Consider the following 17,238-nt stretch of genomic DNA (forward strand, 5'->3'; position numbering starts at 1 on the left):
TGTGAGTTGTGCTCCTGGACAAAGAGAATCTGTGGTGAGTGAGAGTGAAGAGTGCCAATTTCTACGCCTGTGGAATTTTTACAGGGCTAAAGTTCTGAAGTACAGCTCGGCTTTTCTACCCCTCGAAAACTAGTAAAACACTGTAAAGCCGTCGTTCCCAAACAGGGTTCATTACTGGCAAACTTGTAATGCAGATCCTTAAGCCCCATCGTACTTAGGAAATTCTGAGTAAGTCAGAGAGAGCGCGCCCATGAAGTACTAGTATTTGTTCTAAGGTTTGGAAAGGACTATAAGAGACGGTGCCAAGGGCTATTGTTTTACTAGGTTGTTAAATTGTTCAGCTAGTTGTACATTGAACTAAAATATACTTGGATGATGGTAAAGATCATTTGCTGAAACATTTTGTTAAGGAAAAGTTCTTTTATCTTTCAGCATTGACTTAGAATTTTTTATATGTTGGCTTGTATTAAATGTCTTTATCCACATAGTACTTTGCACGGTTCTTGGAATGTCATAGGGATTTGTTTTGTACTAGATGATTCAGAAGTTGCATCACCCAAAATTTTGAAGTAGATAAAAGCTCTTTAAATTACTTCCTTTTAGGGCTTCCCTGGTGGCGCAATGGTTGAGAGCCTGCTTGCTGATGCAGGGGACACTGGTTCGTGCCCCTGTCCGGGAAGATCCCACATGCCGCGGAGCGGCTGGGCCCGTGAGCCATGGCCGCTGAGCCTGCGTGTCCAGAGCCAGTGCTCCACAGCAGGAGAGGCCACAACAGTGAGAGGCCCACGAATCGCAAAAAAAAAAAAAAAAAAAATTCCTTTTACTTATGGCTGGTTGGAGGGGAAGTATCTAAAACTCTGAATGAGGATTTCCTTTATTATATACCACGTGAAGGTGGTTGTGATTTGGCACTATGCCTTTTTTCTCTCCCCAAACAAAAAGGCGTATGGTCTGGAGTCTCTATGTCAGGAGATACTTTTTTGAGAATATGGTGTTTGGGGACTTTTATTGAAGATTTATTGAGTGCCAGATCCTGTTCTAAGCACTTCACGTGTATTAACTCATTTAATCCTCACAGCGGTTCTCAAGTTAGGTGCTTTAGTGTCCCAGTTTTCAATTTTCAGATGATATTAAGCAACTTTAAGATTAAGGAACTGGGATTAAAGCCACACGATTAGTAAGTGTGATGAAAGGATTTCGCATCTTTTTGGTTTGTTTGTTTGGTTTTTTTTGGCTGCGTTGCGTCTTCGTTGCTGCGCGTGGGCTTTCTCTAGTTGCGGGGGGTGCTCTTTGTTGTGGTGCGCGGGCTTCTCGTTGCAGTGGCTCCTCTTGTTGCAGAGCATGGGCTCTAGGCGTGCAGGCTTCAGTAGTTGTGGCATGCAGGCTCAGTAGTTGTGGCTCGTAGGCTCTAGAGCACAGGCTCAGTAGTTGTGGTGCACGGGCTTAGTTGCTCAGCGGCATGTGGGATCTTCCCGGACCAGCGCTCGAACCCATGTCCCCTGCATTGGCAGGCGGATTCTTAACCACTGCGCCACCAGAGAAGACTGGATTTTGCATCTTTTAATAGGAATTTTTGGTTTGGGAGTGGTCTAGAAATTTAGAATATGACTGCCAACTTAAATTCCTAGTCTTATTTAAGATAATATACTTAAATGGAGACTTCTGAATATTTAGAGTTTAAGAAGAAATTGAGTAAGCAAGGAGCTCAGTACTGAATACATTTGGGAACATTCTCATGATCGTTGCGGGATTATGACATTTTTCACCTCTTACCATATACTGATTCCCTTTTTGACAAGTCTATTAGATGTGTAACTCTTGCATGTTAATAATTAGAATAATGCTATATTTTTGAGTAACTAGACTTTTTGAAAATGAATGTGCACATTAAATTGCATTATAGCAAATAACTAATCTAGAAAATATAATGAGGAGATTTTTGACAGACATTTGTTTTGAGTAATGTTGAAAATATCTTGTAGTGCATGTGAAGGGCTGGATCTTTTGAAAAAGGAAAGGTAGTGGACATTTTCTGAGATGTAAGATAATCCAGAGTTATTCCATCAGGCAGTTTTCCAGGGTACAGTATTTTTAAAACCTAACACCCTTCAAACTCCCTGGAGTTTTCTGCTGTTTTGCCAGGTACAGACTTTGACAACACTAATGACTATTGTGTCATACTGACTAATTGGAAGAGTCTTTACTTATGGGAGCTTAGTTTCTAAAGGCTTATTAGATTCTGGTCTTTGTTTTGTTTAATGTTTTCATGCCATTATAAGTTCTTTATTTCCAGACCGGTTTTTTCATTGTCTTGGTACAAGTCAGCTCTGTTCAAGTTTGTGAGGGTTTCAAGTAGCCAAATAAACTTCTTTCCATTTGCTGAAATTCTAAACAAGATAATTATTAAAATTAAAACAAAGATGAGGATGCTAACTTATTTTGCTACATGTGGGAAACCTTGATTGACAATCATGAGAGCTAATATCTGCATCTCACAATCACTGAGGAGGAATGAATGCAACATCATACTCTGTTTACCCCCTAAACCTGTGCCCTGAAAACACTATCCAATCCAAGTATTAAGTCACAAAATTATTGTTAGGGAACATGATTAAAGTTCTTTTGTATATATAATAGTTACATCATATTGACAGATCTTCAGTAAAATGCTTGAAGTCTGTCAAGCTGTCATGGCATTCAGTACAGAACTTGTTGTTATTCTGAGAATACGATTTCTAACCTAATCTTCTAGCTTTACCTCAGATTATTATATACCTAACTCGAAACTTTTGGAGTATTAAGAGTTCAAGGAGGGACTTCCCTGGCAGTCCATTGGTTAAGATTTCACCTTTCAATGCAGGGGGTGCGGGTTCAATCCCTTGTCGGGGAGCTAAGATCCCACGTACCTCTCAGCCAAAAAACCAAAACATAAAACAGAAGCAATATTGTAGCAAATTCAATAAAGATTTTTTAAATGGTCCACATCAAAAAAATCTTTAAAAAAAAAAGAGTTCAAGGAAATTAGAAAAGAAACAAGGCTTAGAAAACTGAAAGGTTTGTGTCCTGACAAAGCAAAACATTTCTACCATGCTTTTTTTTTTTTTTTGGCCGCACTGTGTGGCTTGCGGGATCTTAGTTGCCTGGCTAGGGCCCGCGGCAGTGAAAGCACCAAGTCCTAACCACTGGACCGCCAGGGAACTCCCTACCGTGCTTTTTTTGTTTGTAGTACTGTGTGCATTCTTTCATTAGCATTCAATGTAGGTTGCTTACTTTTTCATTTCATCCAACCCACCTCCACATCATCATCATTTTACTTATTGATTTTGCTTATTTTCTGTCTCCCACTCTGTATTGTAAGCTCCACAAAGGCAAGGATTTTTTCTGTGTTGTTCACTGCTTTTAATCTAGTTTCTAAAACAGTGTCAGGCACGTGATAATGGCACTCAGTAATTACTAATGAATTATTACTAATTCATTTTGTCCACTTGTTTCTGTAAAATGACAGGTCTAAATCTTCTGAAATCTCAGTCTCTATAAAACATATAAGCTGAGCTTTCCCTCTGAGGTGGAGTCAGTTTTGTTCACCTCAAGGTTCCACTCCTGTTTGTTTGTTTGTTTTTTAAATTATTTATTTTTGGCCACGTTGGGTCTTTGTTGCTACACGCAGGCTTTCTCTAGTTGCAGTGAGCCGGGGCTACTCTTAGTTGTGGTCCACAGGCTTCTCATTGTGGTGGCTTCTCTTGTTGCGGAGCACGGGTTCTAGGCGTGCAGCCTTCAGTATTGTGGCACGCAGGCTCAGTAGTTGTGGCTCGCGGGCTCTAGAGCACAGACTCAGCAGTTGTGGTGCACGGGCTTAGTTGCTCTGCGGCATGTGGGATCTTTCCGGACCAGGGCTCGAACCCGTGTCCCCTGCACTGGCAGGCAGATTCTTAATCATTGCGCCACCAAGGAAGTCCTCCATTCCTGTTTGAAGGGAAGGGGGGCGGTCCCAGTTTTACCTTATTCCAGATTTAGTCCATTGAATGTTTCCTGGTAGGAACAGTCATCAGTAAATTCAGTAATAATACATAACTCAGATTGTGGAATATTTCTTTTTTCCTTTTTTTAAAATAAATTTATTTATTTATTTATTTTTGGCTGCGCTGGGTCCTCGTTGCTGTGCACGGGCTTTCTCTGGTTGCCTTGAGTGGGAGCTACTCTGTTGTGGTGCGCAGGCGTCTCATTGCGGCCACTTCTTCTTGTGGAGCACGGGCTCTAGGTGCGCGGGCTTCAGCAGTTGTGGCACATGGCTTCAGTAGTTGTGGCTCGTGGGCTCTAGAGCGCAGGCTCAGTAGTTGTGGTGCACGGGCTTAGTTGCTCCGTGGCATGTGGGACCTTCCTGGACCAGGGCTCGAACCCGTGTCCCCTGCATTGGCAGGTGGATTCTTAACCCCTGTGCCACCAGTGGAGCCCTGTGGAATATTTCTGATTTAAATGTAGGCTATAGTTCTTTAAATTTCAGGTTTTTTAAAGCATTTTAACCTACAGTGGTGAGCTTCATTTATCCTTAATCCAGTCTTGCTGAGTATCCATACTGTACAGTGATAGGTGCAAGCCGTGTTTACTGCATTAGAACTAAATATGAATTACAGCTTACTTCTGTCCCACTGGTACAGTTTATACCACCAAACTTTATTTTTCCTCAATTTACAAAGACTTTCCCTGGCCCCCCCACCCCGATGATTACAGTTGCACTGTTCTAAAAGTCAGAGATCCTGTTACATCAGATTCCAGTGATGTATTAAAATGGAACTTTATCTGGCATTTGGAAACATTTTTATAATAGTGGAATTTTATTTCTTGCAGTAAGATATTATTTCTTTTCATCTTTATAAAATGGTTTTGAATAAATCATAATTTTGCTTTTGTCTGGCTGTTATTCAGCTTATCACTGAAAAAGAACGCAAGCTGAGTAAAAGTAATCCCAAAGCTTTTTCTCTTTCACATCTTCCCAATTATTCATTCACACTCAAGGAAGGCATTGCTGTCCTGAGCCTACTTAGGTCTCATCTGACCAAGCTGAATGTTTGATTCATTCATTTGGAACTATTTATTTAAGACCTACTTTGTTCCAACTCCAGAGATACAACAGTGTGTAAGAAAGATAGTGCCTGCCCTTGGGACAGTTGTTTTGAACTTTTCCCCAGTAAAAACTTCCTAGATTGGTTAGTTGGAAAACAATGTGGTAAATCAGTGGCTACTGTGATATTAAAAACTGTTAAGACTTAATTAATGTATTACTTTTAGGGGGATATTTTCTGTTTTAAAAGGATTTCTGAAGATTACTCTTCTTAATAAAGGAAACCAATTTACACAGTTCAGTTTTGTTTGAATTGGCAGGGTGGTGCAAGAGCTTTTGGAACAGACCAACCTTTTCAGTGCCCTTTAGTTTAAGACATTGAGGCCATCTGTTCCTGGGGCCCATCTTCCCTATGGGTGGAATAGACTACTTCTAGTCTGATTTTTAGGCTTAGGAGGGGTCCGCTATATCTCTGGGGGTGGGGGGGAACTCTGGTCACTTCTTTTTTTCCTTTTCAGACTGTCAGACTCTAACAGTGGTTTTATAGAAGGTGTGTGTCCTGAATTGTTCCCCCTACAGATGAGAGCATATTAGTACTTCATAATATCAAGTTGTTTGTTTTATATGGATTACATTGTTTCTGTTGAATAGCTATACCAAATACCAAAGGAAAAGCACTTCCCCAGATTATCCATCTTATTATCCATGCTTTACCATTAAAGGGAAAAAGTAAATTGAAGAGTATTTTGTCGTGAAAATTTTTTGTCTTTTGCAATTTGTAGCATGATAAGCCTTTTCTGTTTCACTGCTGACAATTTTATGCATGTCTTATAGGATAACCGTTGCTCATTGTTTTGTTATATATTTATGTGTGTGTATATGTACATCCTGTGTGTATATATACGAATTTTAGAATAAAAAGCATGCTGCTTGGCCTGACTAGGTAATGTGTAATTGTACCTGGTAAACAATTTTTTTTCTTTCAAATGCTGACCATAGAGGGATTGAGCTCTCTTTGCTCTGATGAGCCACCTTCAGAAATTATGACTTCCTTCTTTTGTTCATCTTCTGAAATACATAACACTGACCTTACAATACTACATGGAGAAAAAAGCAAAGTGTTAGGCAGCCAGCCTGTTTTAGCCAAAGAAAGAAAAGACTGCTTGGCTCCTCTAGATGTGAAAAAGATGGAAAAGCCTCAGGGGACCAGTAAAGACATAGCAGACGCCCCAGTTTCTGTTGCAGAAGGAGTTCACTGTAACCGTCCTTCCATTCCAGACAGTTTCCCAGATCATCCTGCTTTTCTCTCAAAGGAAGTTGGTCACACGCAAGAGCAGATAAATAAAGATCAAGAGTCCAAGAACCCAAATGAGGTACCAAGTAGGGACGATAGAACTGCCTTGGATGCAGGTGACAAATTCACTCTGCTAACAGCCCAGAAGCCACCCACCGAGCAGCATAAAGCAGAAGGTATTTGTACCTATTCCTTGTCCCCCTCTGAAGTTTCAGGAGTTGGTATTACGGAAAAGGATTCCCCTGAATCACCATTTGAAGTAATTATTGACAAAGCAGCATTTGACAGAGAATTTAAAGACGCATATAAGGAAAACATAAATGATTTTGGTAGCTGGGCAGTGCACATTGATAGAGAATCACCTGCAGACATTTCTGAGTCTAATGACAAAGTATTTCCACTGAGAAATAAAGAAACAGGGCGTTCCCCAGCCTCTGCGTTGCTCACTAGGCAGTTTTCACACACAACTGCAGCATTGGAGGAGGTATCTAGATGTGTAAATGATATGCATAACTTTACTAATGAAATATTGACTTGGGATTTGGTTCCCCAAGTAAAACAGCAGAGTGATAAATCTGACCACATCACAAAAGCTACAGGACCCGACATGGGTGAATATATCTCAGAAGTTCCAGTTGTAAATCTTAAAAGTAACGCTCATCAGAAAATTTCTGTATGTTCTATCAGTGGGAGCACTACTATCCCTAAATCAACAGGTGACTGGGCAGAAACATCTCTCCCACAGGAAAACGCTATGCCAGACTGTCTCAACTCCACACAAGAAATCAATATCAAAGGTGTGCAAGGCAGTGTGCAAAAAGGAGATGACATGCTTTCAGAGTTACCTGGATCTCCATTTGAGAAAGGTGTCTCTCTTGGTTCTGGAGTGGCCACCGTGAAAGTGGGTTTACCTGATGGCCACCTGAAGGGTGAAATGAACTGGCAGACCTCTGTGTTGGGAGAAGTGACAGAGGCTGACAGTTCTGGTGAGTCTGATGACACGGTGATAGAGGACATCACAGCAGATACTTCATTTGAGAGCAACAAAATTCAGGCTGAAAAACCTGTTTCCATCCCAAGTGCTGTTGTAAAAACAGATGAAAGAGCAATCAAAGAGATTCTTCATTGTAATAGGGAAGACAAAACATCTGGAAACTTTGACGGATCCATCAGTGACTCTGGGCCACGACAAGTTCAGCCTGATATTCTTGGAAGGAGTCCAGCTGGTGAGGCAGCATGTTCACAAGTACCTAATATGAATGTCACGTCAGAAGATGTGAAGCAGTCAGATAGTATGAGTGTAGTTGCTCCTGAAAAGCTTGTTGCAGCTGAGAACCCCAAACTTCCTTCAGAAGCACCTCCAAAGGTTTATAATGGTAAGACAGAATTCTCACGAAATGTGACCACCTCTGCCTATTTGGAGTCATTGCATGAAAAAAGTGTTAAAGATATAGATGATTCTTCCCCAGAGGACCTGATAGCAGCCTTTACAGAAACCAGAGAGAAAGGAATAGTAGGTAAAGGTGAAGGAAATACCTTCGAAGCAACATCAGAGAAAACTAAGGACTTCAAAACAGCTCTTCCTGTAGATGTTTTACATGAAAGTGAGTCAGGTGGTTCTGAAATTAAAAACATAGAAGGCAAATACAATGAACAAAGCAAGGAAACAGATGGGAGTGAGCTTCTGGACGTTTTCCCTACCCAGGGTACTCCAGTAGCATCTCTTGACTTAGACCAGGAACAGCTCACAATCAAAGCACTGAAAGAACTGAATGAAAGGAAGCTTGAGAAGTCAGCTTCTGTACAGGATGAAATAGAATCTCCCGAAGAAATACTCAAGCAGACTTTAACATTTGCTCCAGAACCTTGGCCACAGAGATCCTATGATGTCCTAGAACACAGAGATGTCAAGACTGGATCTGATCTCGGGATTTCCAGGAAGCCCACTATGACCAAAGAAGCTGCTAGGGTAGATGTCACTTCCAGCCTTAGCAAGACTGAACTGGTAAACAAGGATGTCCTAGCAAGACTCCTGACAGAATTCTCAGGTAACTGTTTACATTAGAAATACTGCATGTGGTTAATCCTGCTATGATTGATTATTTAGAGTGCTATTTTTTTTAGTCTCTGATTTATATCACCAAAATTATAGCTAGAATAAAAATATACAGTAAAATGGGAAAAGGTAGATTTTTTTTAATGGTTGCTTGATTTGGTTTTCTTGTACAAATATTTTCCAAAGCAGTAGACTACCTGTTAAAATTAATATTCTTCTAAAGAAAAAATTGTATGGTCCAGTTTTTTCAAGGTTCTCCTTTCCTTATACGTTGGCCCTAGGGGAGATTGCTGCTTTTAAGAACATCGCTAGGCTCTTATTTATTTACAAAGCTTATTTTTATTATTTATTTATTTATTTTGCGGTACGCGGGCCTCTCACTGTTGCGACCTCTCCCGTTGCGGAGCACAGGCTCCGGACGCGCAGGCTCAGCGGCTATGGCTCACGGGCCCAGCCGCTCCGTGGCATGTGGGATCTTCCCGGACCGGGGCACGAACCCGTGTCCCCTGCATCGGCAGGCGGACTCTCAACCACTGCGCCACCAGGGAAGCCCACAAAGCTTATTTTTAAATCTCTGTAATAATAGCACTGCTTGGCACTTGGGTTTTTTGCTGTGGGCCTGGAAAATCTATTTAGCAATCAAAGATAAAGGAATCCCTGCTGGGAAGATAGTAAATGAAACTTTTAATTAATTTGATCTTACACCGCAGAGATTTTATGCTCTGAAAGTAGGTAACCAGTATTGTAGTACAACTTCGTGAGTAATACTTAAGAGAACTCATGCATTCTTCTACTTTGGACCTTGTTTATCATGCTTCAGGCCAAAACCCAATATATGGTACTAGAAGTTCTTCCCCTTGTCTTCTATTTGAGTGATTACTTTCCTAGCGGTTGGCCTTCAGTTAAATTATTTCAAATGCTCTCTCTTCTGGTGTCTTAGAAAGTATAATGAAAAAAAGGATATATAAAACCCTTCAAAAGTGACCCCCAACCTCTAATCTGATACCAAGTTCTGCACTTACTGTATGGTCAGTGTTAGGTGCTATGGAGGACTCTGTGGTTTTCCAAATTTTTTTTTTTTTTTTTTTTTTTTGCTGTACGCGGGCCTCTCACTGCTGTGGCCCCTCCCGCTGCGGAGCACAGGCTCCGGACGCGCAGGCTCAGCGTCCATGGCTCATGGGCCCAGCCGCTCCGCGGCATGCGGGATCCTCCCGGACCCAGGGCACGAACCCGTGTCCCCTGCATCGGCAGGCAGACTCTCAACCACTGCGCCACCGGGGAAGCCCTTCCAAACTTTTTAAACAATAGATCCCTTCTTTCAAATGAAATCATATGCAGAGTTATAATATTTAAAACAAAAAATATTTTCGTTAGGATAAATTTATAAGGGAGATTATACCACTTACATTTTTTTTTTTTCTGTAAAGGTTTTATTATGCAGAGTAAGGAGGGGGGCTCAGTCCTTAACAGCCGCTTTCCTCTCCTCATAGTATCCAGAACACTGCTCAGCTTCTCCTGCAGGGGCACTCCTTGTAAGGAGTGAAGCCCCATGCCTCTCAGAGCTTGTCCCTCACTAACTTGCTTTACTTGGTAAGGTGCCCTGCTGGCATCTGTGGGTCACCTGCCTTGCTCACGTTCTGGGTCACCTTGAAGCCCATAGTCATGGGCTGCTGCAGAGCCATGACTGCTGCCCTTAGTGCCTGCAGCAGAAAGGCACTGTTTACTTTTTATAAAGACATTTCCTTACTGAAGACCATGGGCAGATTATTTAATCTTAGTAAATTTTAATCCTTAAAATAGAGATAATAATGGTGCTTACTTTATAATAATAGTGAGAGGGTTACATGTGAAAAGGCAGGTAATGCAGGGCCTAGTATATAGTGAGTATTCATTTAGCACCAAGTACAGGACCTGGCATATAGTAGGTACTGGATAATTATTTGTTAGTGAACGAATTGTTAATAATTATCAGTGAAAACATAAAGGCTTTTTTATAAACTCAAAAATTTGAAATGGCAGTTAAGGATAGCTGTTATACTTTAGTAATTGAAGATTGTTGAACTTGGATTAAAGAGAGCTGAATTATTGTTGCTTTACAGTGTCTAGAAGTGTGACTTTAAAGAATTACATTACATCACCTTTTGGGGCCTAAGTTGTAAAGTGAGGATGTTGAAGTAGGTGGTCATCAATATCATTTCAATAATATGATTCTCTGACTCTGGTATATTCTAGCTTTCTTCATTCGTTGTTGTCAAAATTCTTAAAGGTAATTCTTGTGAGTGATGAGGCATGTAGAAATTAGGCAACAATCCAGAGTCTAGTTCTGGCAAATACCTGCTTTATGTACAAAAACAGCTACAAAGATGTTCTTTGTAGGGCTGTTTATGATAGTGGCATATATCTCAGTATCTTAACAATTAGAGATTGTTTGAGTATCTTTTAATATATCTGTACAGTCAAAATACTGTATAGCCATTGGAATTGTTATAGATTGGTGTTTCTTTTTTTTTTTTTTTTTTTTTTTTTTTTTTGCGGTACGCGGGCCTCTCACTGTTGTGGCCTCTCCTGTTGCGGAGCACAGGCTCCGGACGCGCAGGCTCAGCGGCCATGGCTCACGGGCCCAGCTGCTCCGCGGCATGTGGGATCCTCCCGGACCGGGGCATGAACCCGTGTCCCCTTCATCGGCAGGAGGGCTCTCAACCACTGCGCCACCAGGGAAGCCCTGTTTTGTAATTTTAAAGCTTTACTTATGTTATTTTTGTTATGCAGCTTGTTTCATTCAACATTAGGTTTTTTTAACTCTTTTCATGTTGAAATATGTATAATTCTATTTAACAGCTGTGTAGTATTGAAGTTTATTACTATGTTATTTCCCTTTTAATTAAGATTTGGATTATTTTCCATTTTTTACTATTATAGACAGTGCTGAAGTTAACATCCTTGTACTTGCCTGTTTTTACACACATGCACATATTTCTCTAGGGTTGTGCCACTGCTTATCAGTTTCACTTCTGGGTATGTGCATTATTTTTCTAGTTACTGTCAATTTGCTGTCAAAGTTGAAGTTTCTTCTGTTATGTGAAAATGTTCATAATTAATAAAAACTATATTATTGAATATAGCAGAGTTTTTATTACATGATGAATGCTTAAAGTAGAAAAAAACAAGTTAGAAAACAAGGTTTTCAGAATAATACCTACTTTGGTATCATTAAAAGTGAATCTGTAATACCTACACACAGTGATTCTGAAGTAAGTTTTTAAAAACAAGATCACGATGACTTTTCTTGCAATATGGCCAAGTAGGCTTTCACTGGACCTGATCTTTCTGCACATAACTGTGTCCTCTGGACAGAATTGTGGGGGCAGCGAGGGAGCCCTGGAAACGCTGGAAAATGAGCAAAAGCAGACAGATTCTGAAAAAGGACTGACACTTTCAGGAAGAGATAGCATGAAATTAATTTTCCATTTTTACTGCTTTTAGCCAGAGGAAGGCTGAAGTTGGCACTTGGCAGCTTGGTTTAAAACTTAATAGAAGACTTACCAGAGGACAGAATTCAGGTCAGCCACAGCCATTCGACCACTGAAAAGTGAGGGGAGGAGGAATCCTGGAAAGGAGAGATCTGGAGAGTGACAGCCTAAAATTCTGAGTATAAGCTCTCTATATAAGCTTCTGTTTAATCCCTGAACCACAAAGATAAAAGAACTGAACTAAGATTTGAGGTATTGATTGCCCAGAGAGTTTGCAGTTTGGGTCTAAGCCAAATTTAATTGCATACTAAAACAGAAATATCGGTACTCTGCAGAGGAATGTAACAGAGTCCAGAGGCTGTACAGCGTAATATTCACAGTGTCCAAGGTATTATCTATAACTGCACAACATTTTAAAAACCAGGAAAATATAACTTAGTCTGAAGAAAAAAGACAACCAACAGAAACTAACTTCATATGTTAGAATTGAGAAACAGGTTTTAAGGCAGCTACTATAACTGATCAGTTGAAGTAAAGGAAAATATTCTTGCACTGAATGAAAACAAAGGAAATCTCAACTGAGAAATAGAAACAAAAAAGAGCAAAGTGGAATTCTATAATTAATATAGAAGCTAAAATTAAATTTCACTGAGTAGCCTTAACAGTAAAACAGAGATGATAGAAGAGTCAATGAACTCGATGATAGATGAACAGAAAACTACCCAACCTGAAGAATAGAAAGAAAAAAATATTACCAAGCTTCAGGGACTTTTGGGACAATATTATAAGAGCTAACGTGTATAGTTGGAATCCCAGAAGAGAAGAAAGTGAGAGGCTGGAGAAGAACATATTTGAAGATAAAATGGCAGGAAAAAACCCTTCAAATTTTATGAAAAACATATTTACTGATTAAAGAAGCTTAGCAAACACCTATTAGGATAAGGATGAAGAAAACCATACCTTGGTACATGTGTCAGAGGTTCCCAAGACCACTGTCAGGCTCAGTGATTTGCTAGAAGGACTCACAGGATTCAGAAGCTGTTACACTCAACTGTATACAGCTAAAGGACACAGATTAGAATTGACAAAGGGGAAAGACACATGGGATAAAGTCCAGGAGGAACCAGGTGCAAGCTTCCAGGTGTCCAGTAGAGTCGCACAGAGCTGTCCTTAATTCTCCCATCAAGGACATGTGACAACATGTGTGAAGTGCTGCCAACTAGGGAAGCTCACCCAGTCCTGGGTGTTCAGGGTGGCACGCAGTATCCCCATGACTTACCTCAGCTGCTCAGACCCCAGCCACCTAGAGCAAGAACAGGTGTTTGCCATAAATCATATTGTTCAGGTAGACTTAAGTGGTCATGCTGGTACAGCATGGCCCAAGGCCCCAGGTATGCAGAAACACTTATCAGCCAGAACATGCCAAGGGCTCAGAGTTCATCTCCCAGGAGCCAGGCAAAGCCAGTCCTGAAGACAGACCTTTCTTTGGCATGTTCACGTTTGAGCATTCCAGAACTGCCAAGTTAATCCTTTCCTTCCCAGTATGTCTTAGTCAAATTGCTGAAATGAAAGATAAGGAGAAAACTGACACATGTAAAGGAATGACCATTATAATTAGAGCTTACTTCTTACCACTAACCACAGATGCCAGAAGACAGTGAAATAACATCTTTTAAAGTGCCATACGGGGAAAAACGTCAACCGGGATCTCTGTTAAGCAAAAATACCGCGCAAGAATGAAGGCAAAATAAAGACATTTTCAGATAAAAGAAAGCTAAGAGAATCTATCACTAGGAGACCTGTACTACAAGAAACAGTAAAGGAAGTTCTTCAGATTGAAGGGAGTTGATACCAGATAGAAACTTAGACCTTCAGGAAAGAATGAAGAGCATTGAAAATGGTAAATAGCTGAGTAAAAATAAAAGACTTATTTTTTTTCCTCTTCTTTAAAATATGTAAGACTGTTTAAAGGAGAAATTACAATGTGTGCGGAGATTATAATGTTTATTTCATATGACAGTATATTAAAAAACACAAGAGTATGTGAATCTATACTAGAGCAGGGGTTCCTACATTTTTTATGGAGCGGTACAATATTTTAAGTAGATTGAAAAGTCAAGGGTGTATGTCTCCCAAGAGGTGGGAGACTTGGTGCAATCACTATGTTAGTGGACTGAAGACTACAATCAGAGTGACAGACTGCATAAAAATTCAAGACCTACTTATATGCTGACTATGAAAGATATGTATTAAATGTAAAGACACAGGGCTTCCCTGGTGGTGCAGAGGTTGAGAGTCTGCCTGCCAATGCAGGGGACACGGGTTCGTGCCCCGGTCCGGGAAGATCCCACATGCCGCGGAGCGGCTGGGCCTGTGAGCCGTGGCTGCTGAGCCTGCACGTCCGGAGCCTGTGCTCCGCAATGGGAGAGGCCACAACAGTGAGAGGCCCGCGTACCGCCAAAAAAAAAAAAAAAAAATGTAAAGACACAGAACTTGAAAGGAAATGGATGGAAAAAGGTATACCAAGAAATATATGCATGTATGCCATGCAAAAGTAAGCATAAGAAGACAAAGGGTATTACCAGAAGTAAAAAGTGACATGTTATCGTGATAAAAGATATCAAGACGTCTTGACAGTTGTAAATGTATATGTGCCTAATAACAGCTTCAAAATAAATGAAGCAAAAATTGACAGAATTAAAGGGAGGAATAGGGAGTTCTTTAATCATAATTACTGGTTTTAATACCTGTTTCTCAGCAATTGATAAACCAACTACACAGAAACACAAAGATCTGAACAGCACAATCAACCACCTTGGCCTACATGATACTTACAGAACACTGTGCCCTATAGTGGCATAGTACACATTCTTTTCCAGGTGCACAAGGTATACATTCACCAGTATAGACAATATGCTAGGCCATAAAACAACTCAGTACATTTAAAAGATTAAGGGCATACAAAATATGTTCTCAGACCATAATGAAATAAAAACTTTAAACAATGAAGATATCTAGGAAAATTCCCAAATATTTGGAAACTAAGCAAGTCACTTTTATATAATCTATAGCTCAAAGAAGAAATCATGAGAAAAAAATTTAAATGTTTTAAACTGAATGACAGTGAAAATACAATATATCAAACTTGTGGAATATAGTGCTGAAAGGGAAATTTATGGTTCTAAGTGCATGTATTAGAAAAGAAAAATATCTAAGTTCAGTGAGCTAAGGTTTCAACTTAAGCTGGAAAAAGCAAAGCACATCCAAAGGAAGCAGAAGGGAAGAAAGAATAAAGATAAGAGCAGAAATTAAAGGAATAAAAAACATTAACAAAGCCAAAATTTGGTTCCTGAAAAAGATTAACAAAATTGATATCTTGACTGATTAAAAAAAAAAAGCAAATACAGATTACCAATATTAAGCATGAAAAGGGGGTTATTTCAGATCCTACAGATATTAAAAGGACAGTAGAATATTATGAACAACTTTATGCCAACTTAGATGAAACAAATTCCTTGAAAAATACAATTTACCAAAGCTAACACAATTTCTATTAAATCCATTATTAAAAATCTCACCAAAAAAAGTCGAGGCCCAGTGGTTTTACTGGGGAGTTTTTTTCAAGCATTTAAGGAAAAAGGAGAGAACACTTTCCAACTCACAGACTAGTATATGTATAGTAATACCAAAACTGGAGAAAGACACTACAAAGAAAATTAGAGACTAGTATTCCTATGGAACATAATAAGATGAGAAATCCTTCACAAAATATTAGCAAATCAAAAAAAAATGTTAGCAAATCTAATCCAGCACTCGGTCAGATACAGAAAAGGTATTTGAAAAAGCTCAACATCCTTTTCTGACAAAAATTTTCAGCAAACTAGGAATAGAAGGTAATCTCAGTCTAATAAATGATATCTGTTGAAAACTATAGCTGACATTATGCTTAATGCCAAAATATTGGACACTTTCCCCTAACACTGGATACAAGGCAAAGATGCTCACCCTCACCATTTGTATTCAGCATTATACTGGAGGTCCTCCCCTTTGAATTAAGACAAGAAGTAGAAATAGAAGGAATGACTATTGGAAAAGAAGTTGTTAAGCTGTCTTAATATGCAGATTACATGATTGTGTACATAGAAAATCCTAAGGAATCTACTGATACAAAGCAACTGCTAAGACTAATAAGTGAATTTAATTTAGCAAGTTTACAGGTTTTTAGGTTAATACACAAAACTCAGTTTCGTTTGTTATATACTAGCCACAAATAATCAGAAAATTAAAAAGTTTTAAAGTTCCATTTACAATAGCACCAAAGCATAAAATAGGAATAAATTTAACCAAAAGAAAAAAATGTGTAAGACCTCTATACTGAAAATTACAAAACTGCAGAGAGAAGCTCAAGAATTGTCTAAGAAGAGAACCATGCTGTGTTCATGGATTGGAAACCTCGATATCGTAAAGAAGTCAGTCCTACCCAAATTCACCTATGGATTCAGTACAGTTCAGAGTCCTAGAAGAATTTTTCAATAGAAATTGACAAGCTCATTCTAAAATTTCTCTGGAAGTACACAGACCTAGCAAATCCAAAGCAATCTTGAAAAAGGACAAAATTGAGGGCTTGGAATAGTCCAAGACATTATAAAACTCCAGTAATAAAGACTGTGGAACTTGCAAGAGAGTCAACAAGTAGGTCAAAGAAACAGAGAATCCAGAAATAACACATTACCAAAAATTTGGTAACTTAGCACAAATTTACTATCTCACAGTTTTCAAGGGTCAGGAGTCCCGACACAGGTTAGCTGGATCCTCTGCTCAGGATCTCACCAGGCTGAAATAAAGTGGGATTCTGAAATCACCAGGTGTGAACCAGGGCTGAGATCTCATCTGAGGCTCAGGGTTCTCTTCCAGGCTCACTGATTGTTGGTAGGAGTCACTGGAGGTTGAAGGACCGGATCCCTCTTTTCTGGCTGGCTGGCGGTGGGGCGGGGATCGTGCTCAGCACCAGGAGGCTGCCCTCAGATCCTGGTCTTGCAGCCCTCTCACAACATGGTAGCTTGCTTCTTCAAAGCTGTCAGGAGAATTTCTCTCTAGTCTGCTGCAGGATCTCATATAACTGAAACTTAAACACGAGAGTGACTATCCCATCGTATTCACAGGGTCTGCTCCCGTTTGGGGGTAGGAGGAAGTATTATATAAGGCATGTACACCGAGGAGTAAGAGTCTTGGGGTCATCTTAGCATTCTCCCTACCACAATCCCTACTTCATATGATATGCAGAAATGAACTTAAAATGGAACAGTAAAAACTAAAATCATGAAACTTTTAGAAGAAAGCGTAGGAGAATATCTTCATG

At 39.8% G+C, this 17,238-nt stretch overlaps 1 protein-coding gene across 3 annotated transcripts in view; it reads left to right on the forward strand.

Moving 5' to 3' along the window:
* The window catches only part of RTN3 (reticulon 3), a 61,329-nt gene that overhangs the window by 20,062 nt on the left and 24,029 nt on the right, over positions 1-17,238 (forward strand). Inside the window, exon 1 of one of the 3 annotated variants that reach the window (XM_027090005.1) lies at positions 6,031-8,401. The exons of the other annotated variants lie outside the window; for them this stretch is intronic. Within the exon in view, the coding sequence (XP_026945806.1) occupies positions 6,046-8,401 (2,356 nt within the window). The 5' untranslated portion in view covers positions 6,031-6,045. Of the gene's footprint in view, positions 1-6,030; positions 8,402-17,238 lie in introns of those variants that run through there. 3 annotated transcript variants of the gene reach the window in all.

This window comes from Aethalodelphis obliquidens, unplaced genomic scaffold, assembly GCF_003676395.1.
Source record: "Aethalodelphis obliquidens isolate GAN/ISIS:26980383/991018 unplaced genomic scaffold, ASM367639v1 scaffold69, whole genome shotgun sequence".
In the NCBI taxonomy this organism is placed as follows: domain Eukaryota; kingdom Metazoa; phylum Chordata; class Mammalia; order Artiodactyla; family Delphinidae; genus Aethalodelphis; species Aethalodelphis obliquidens.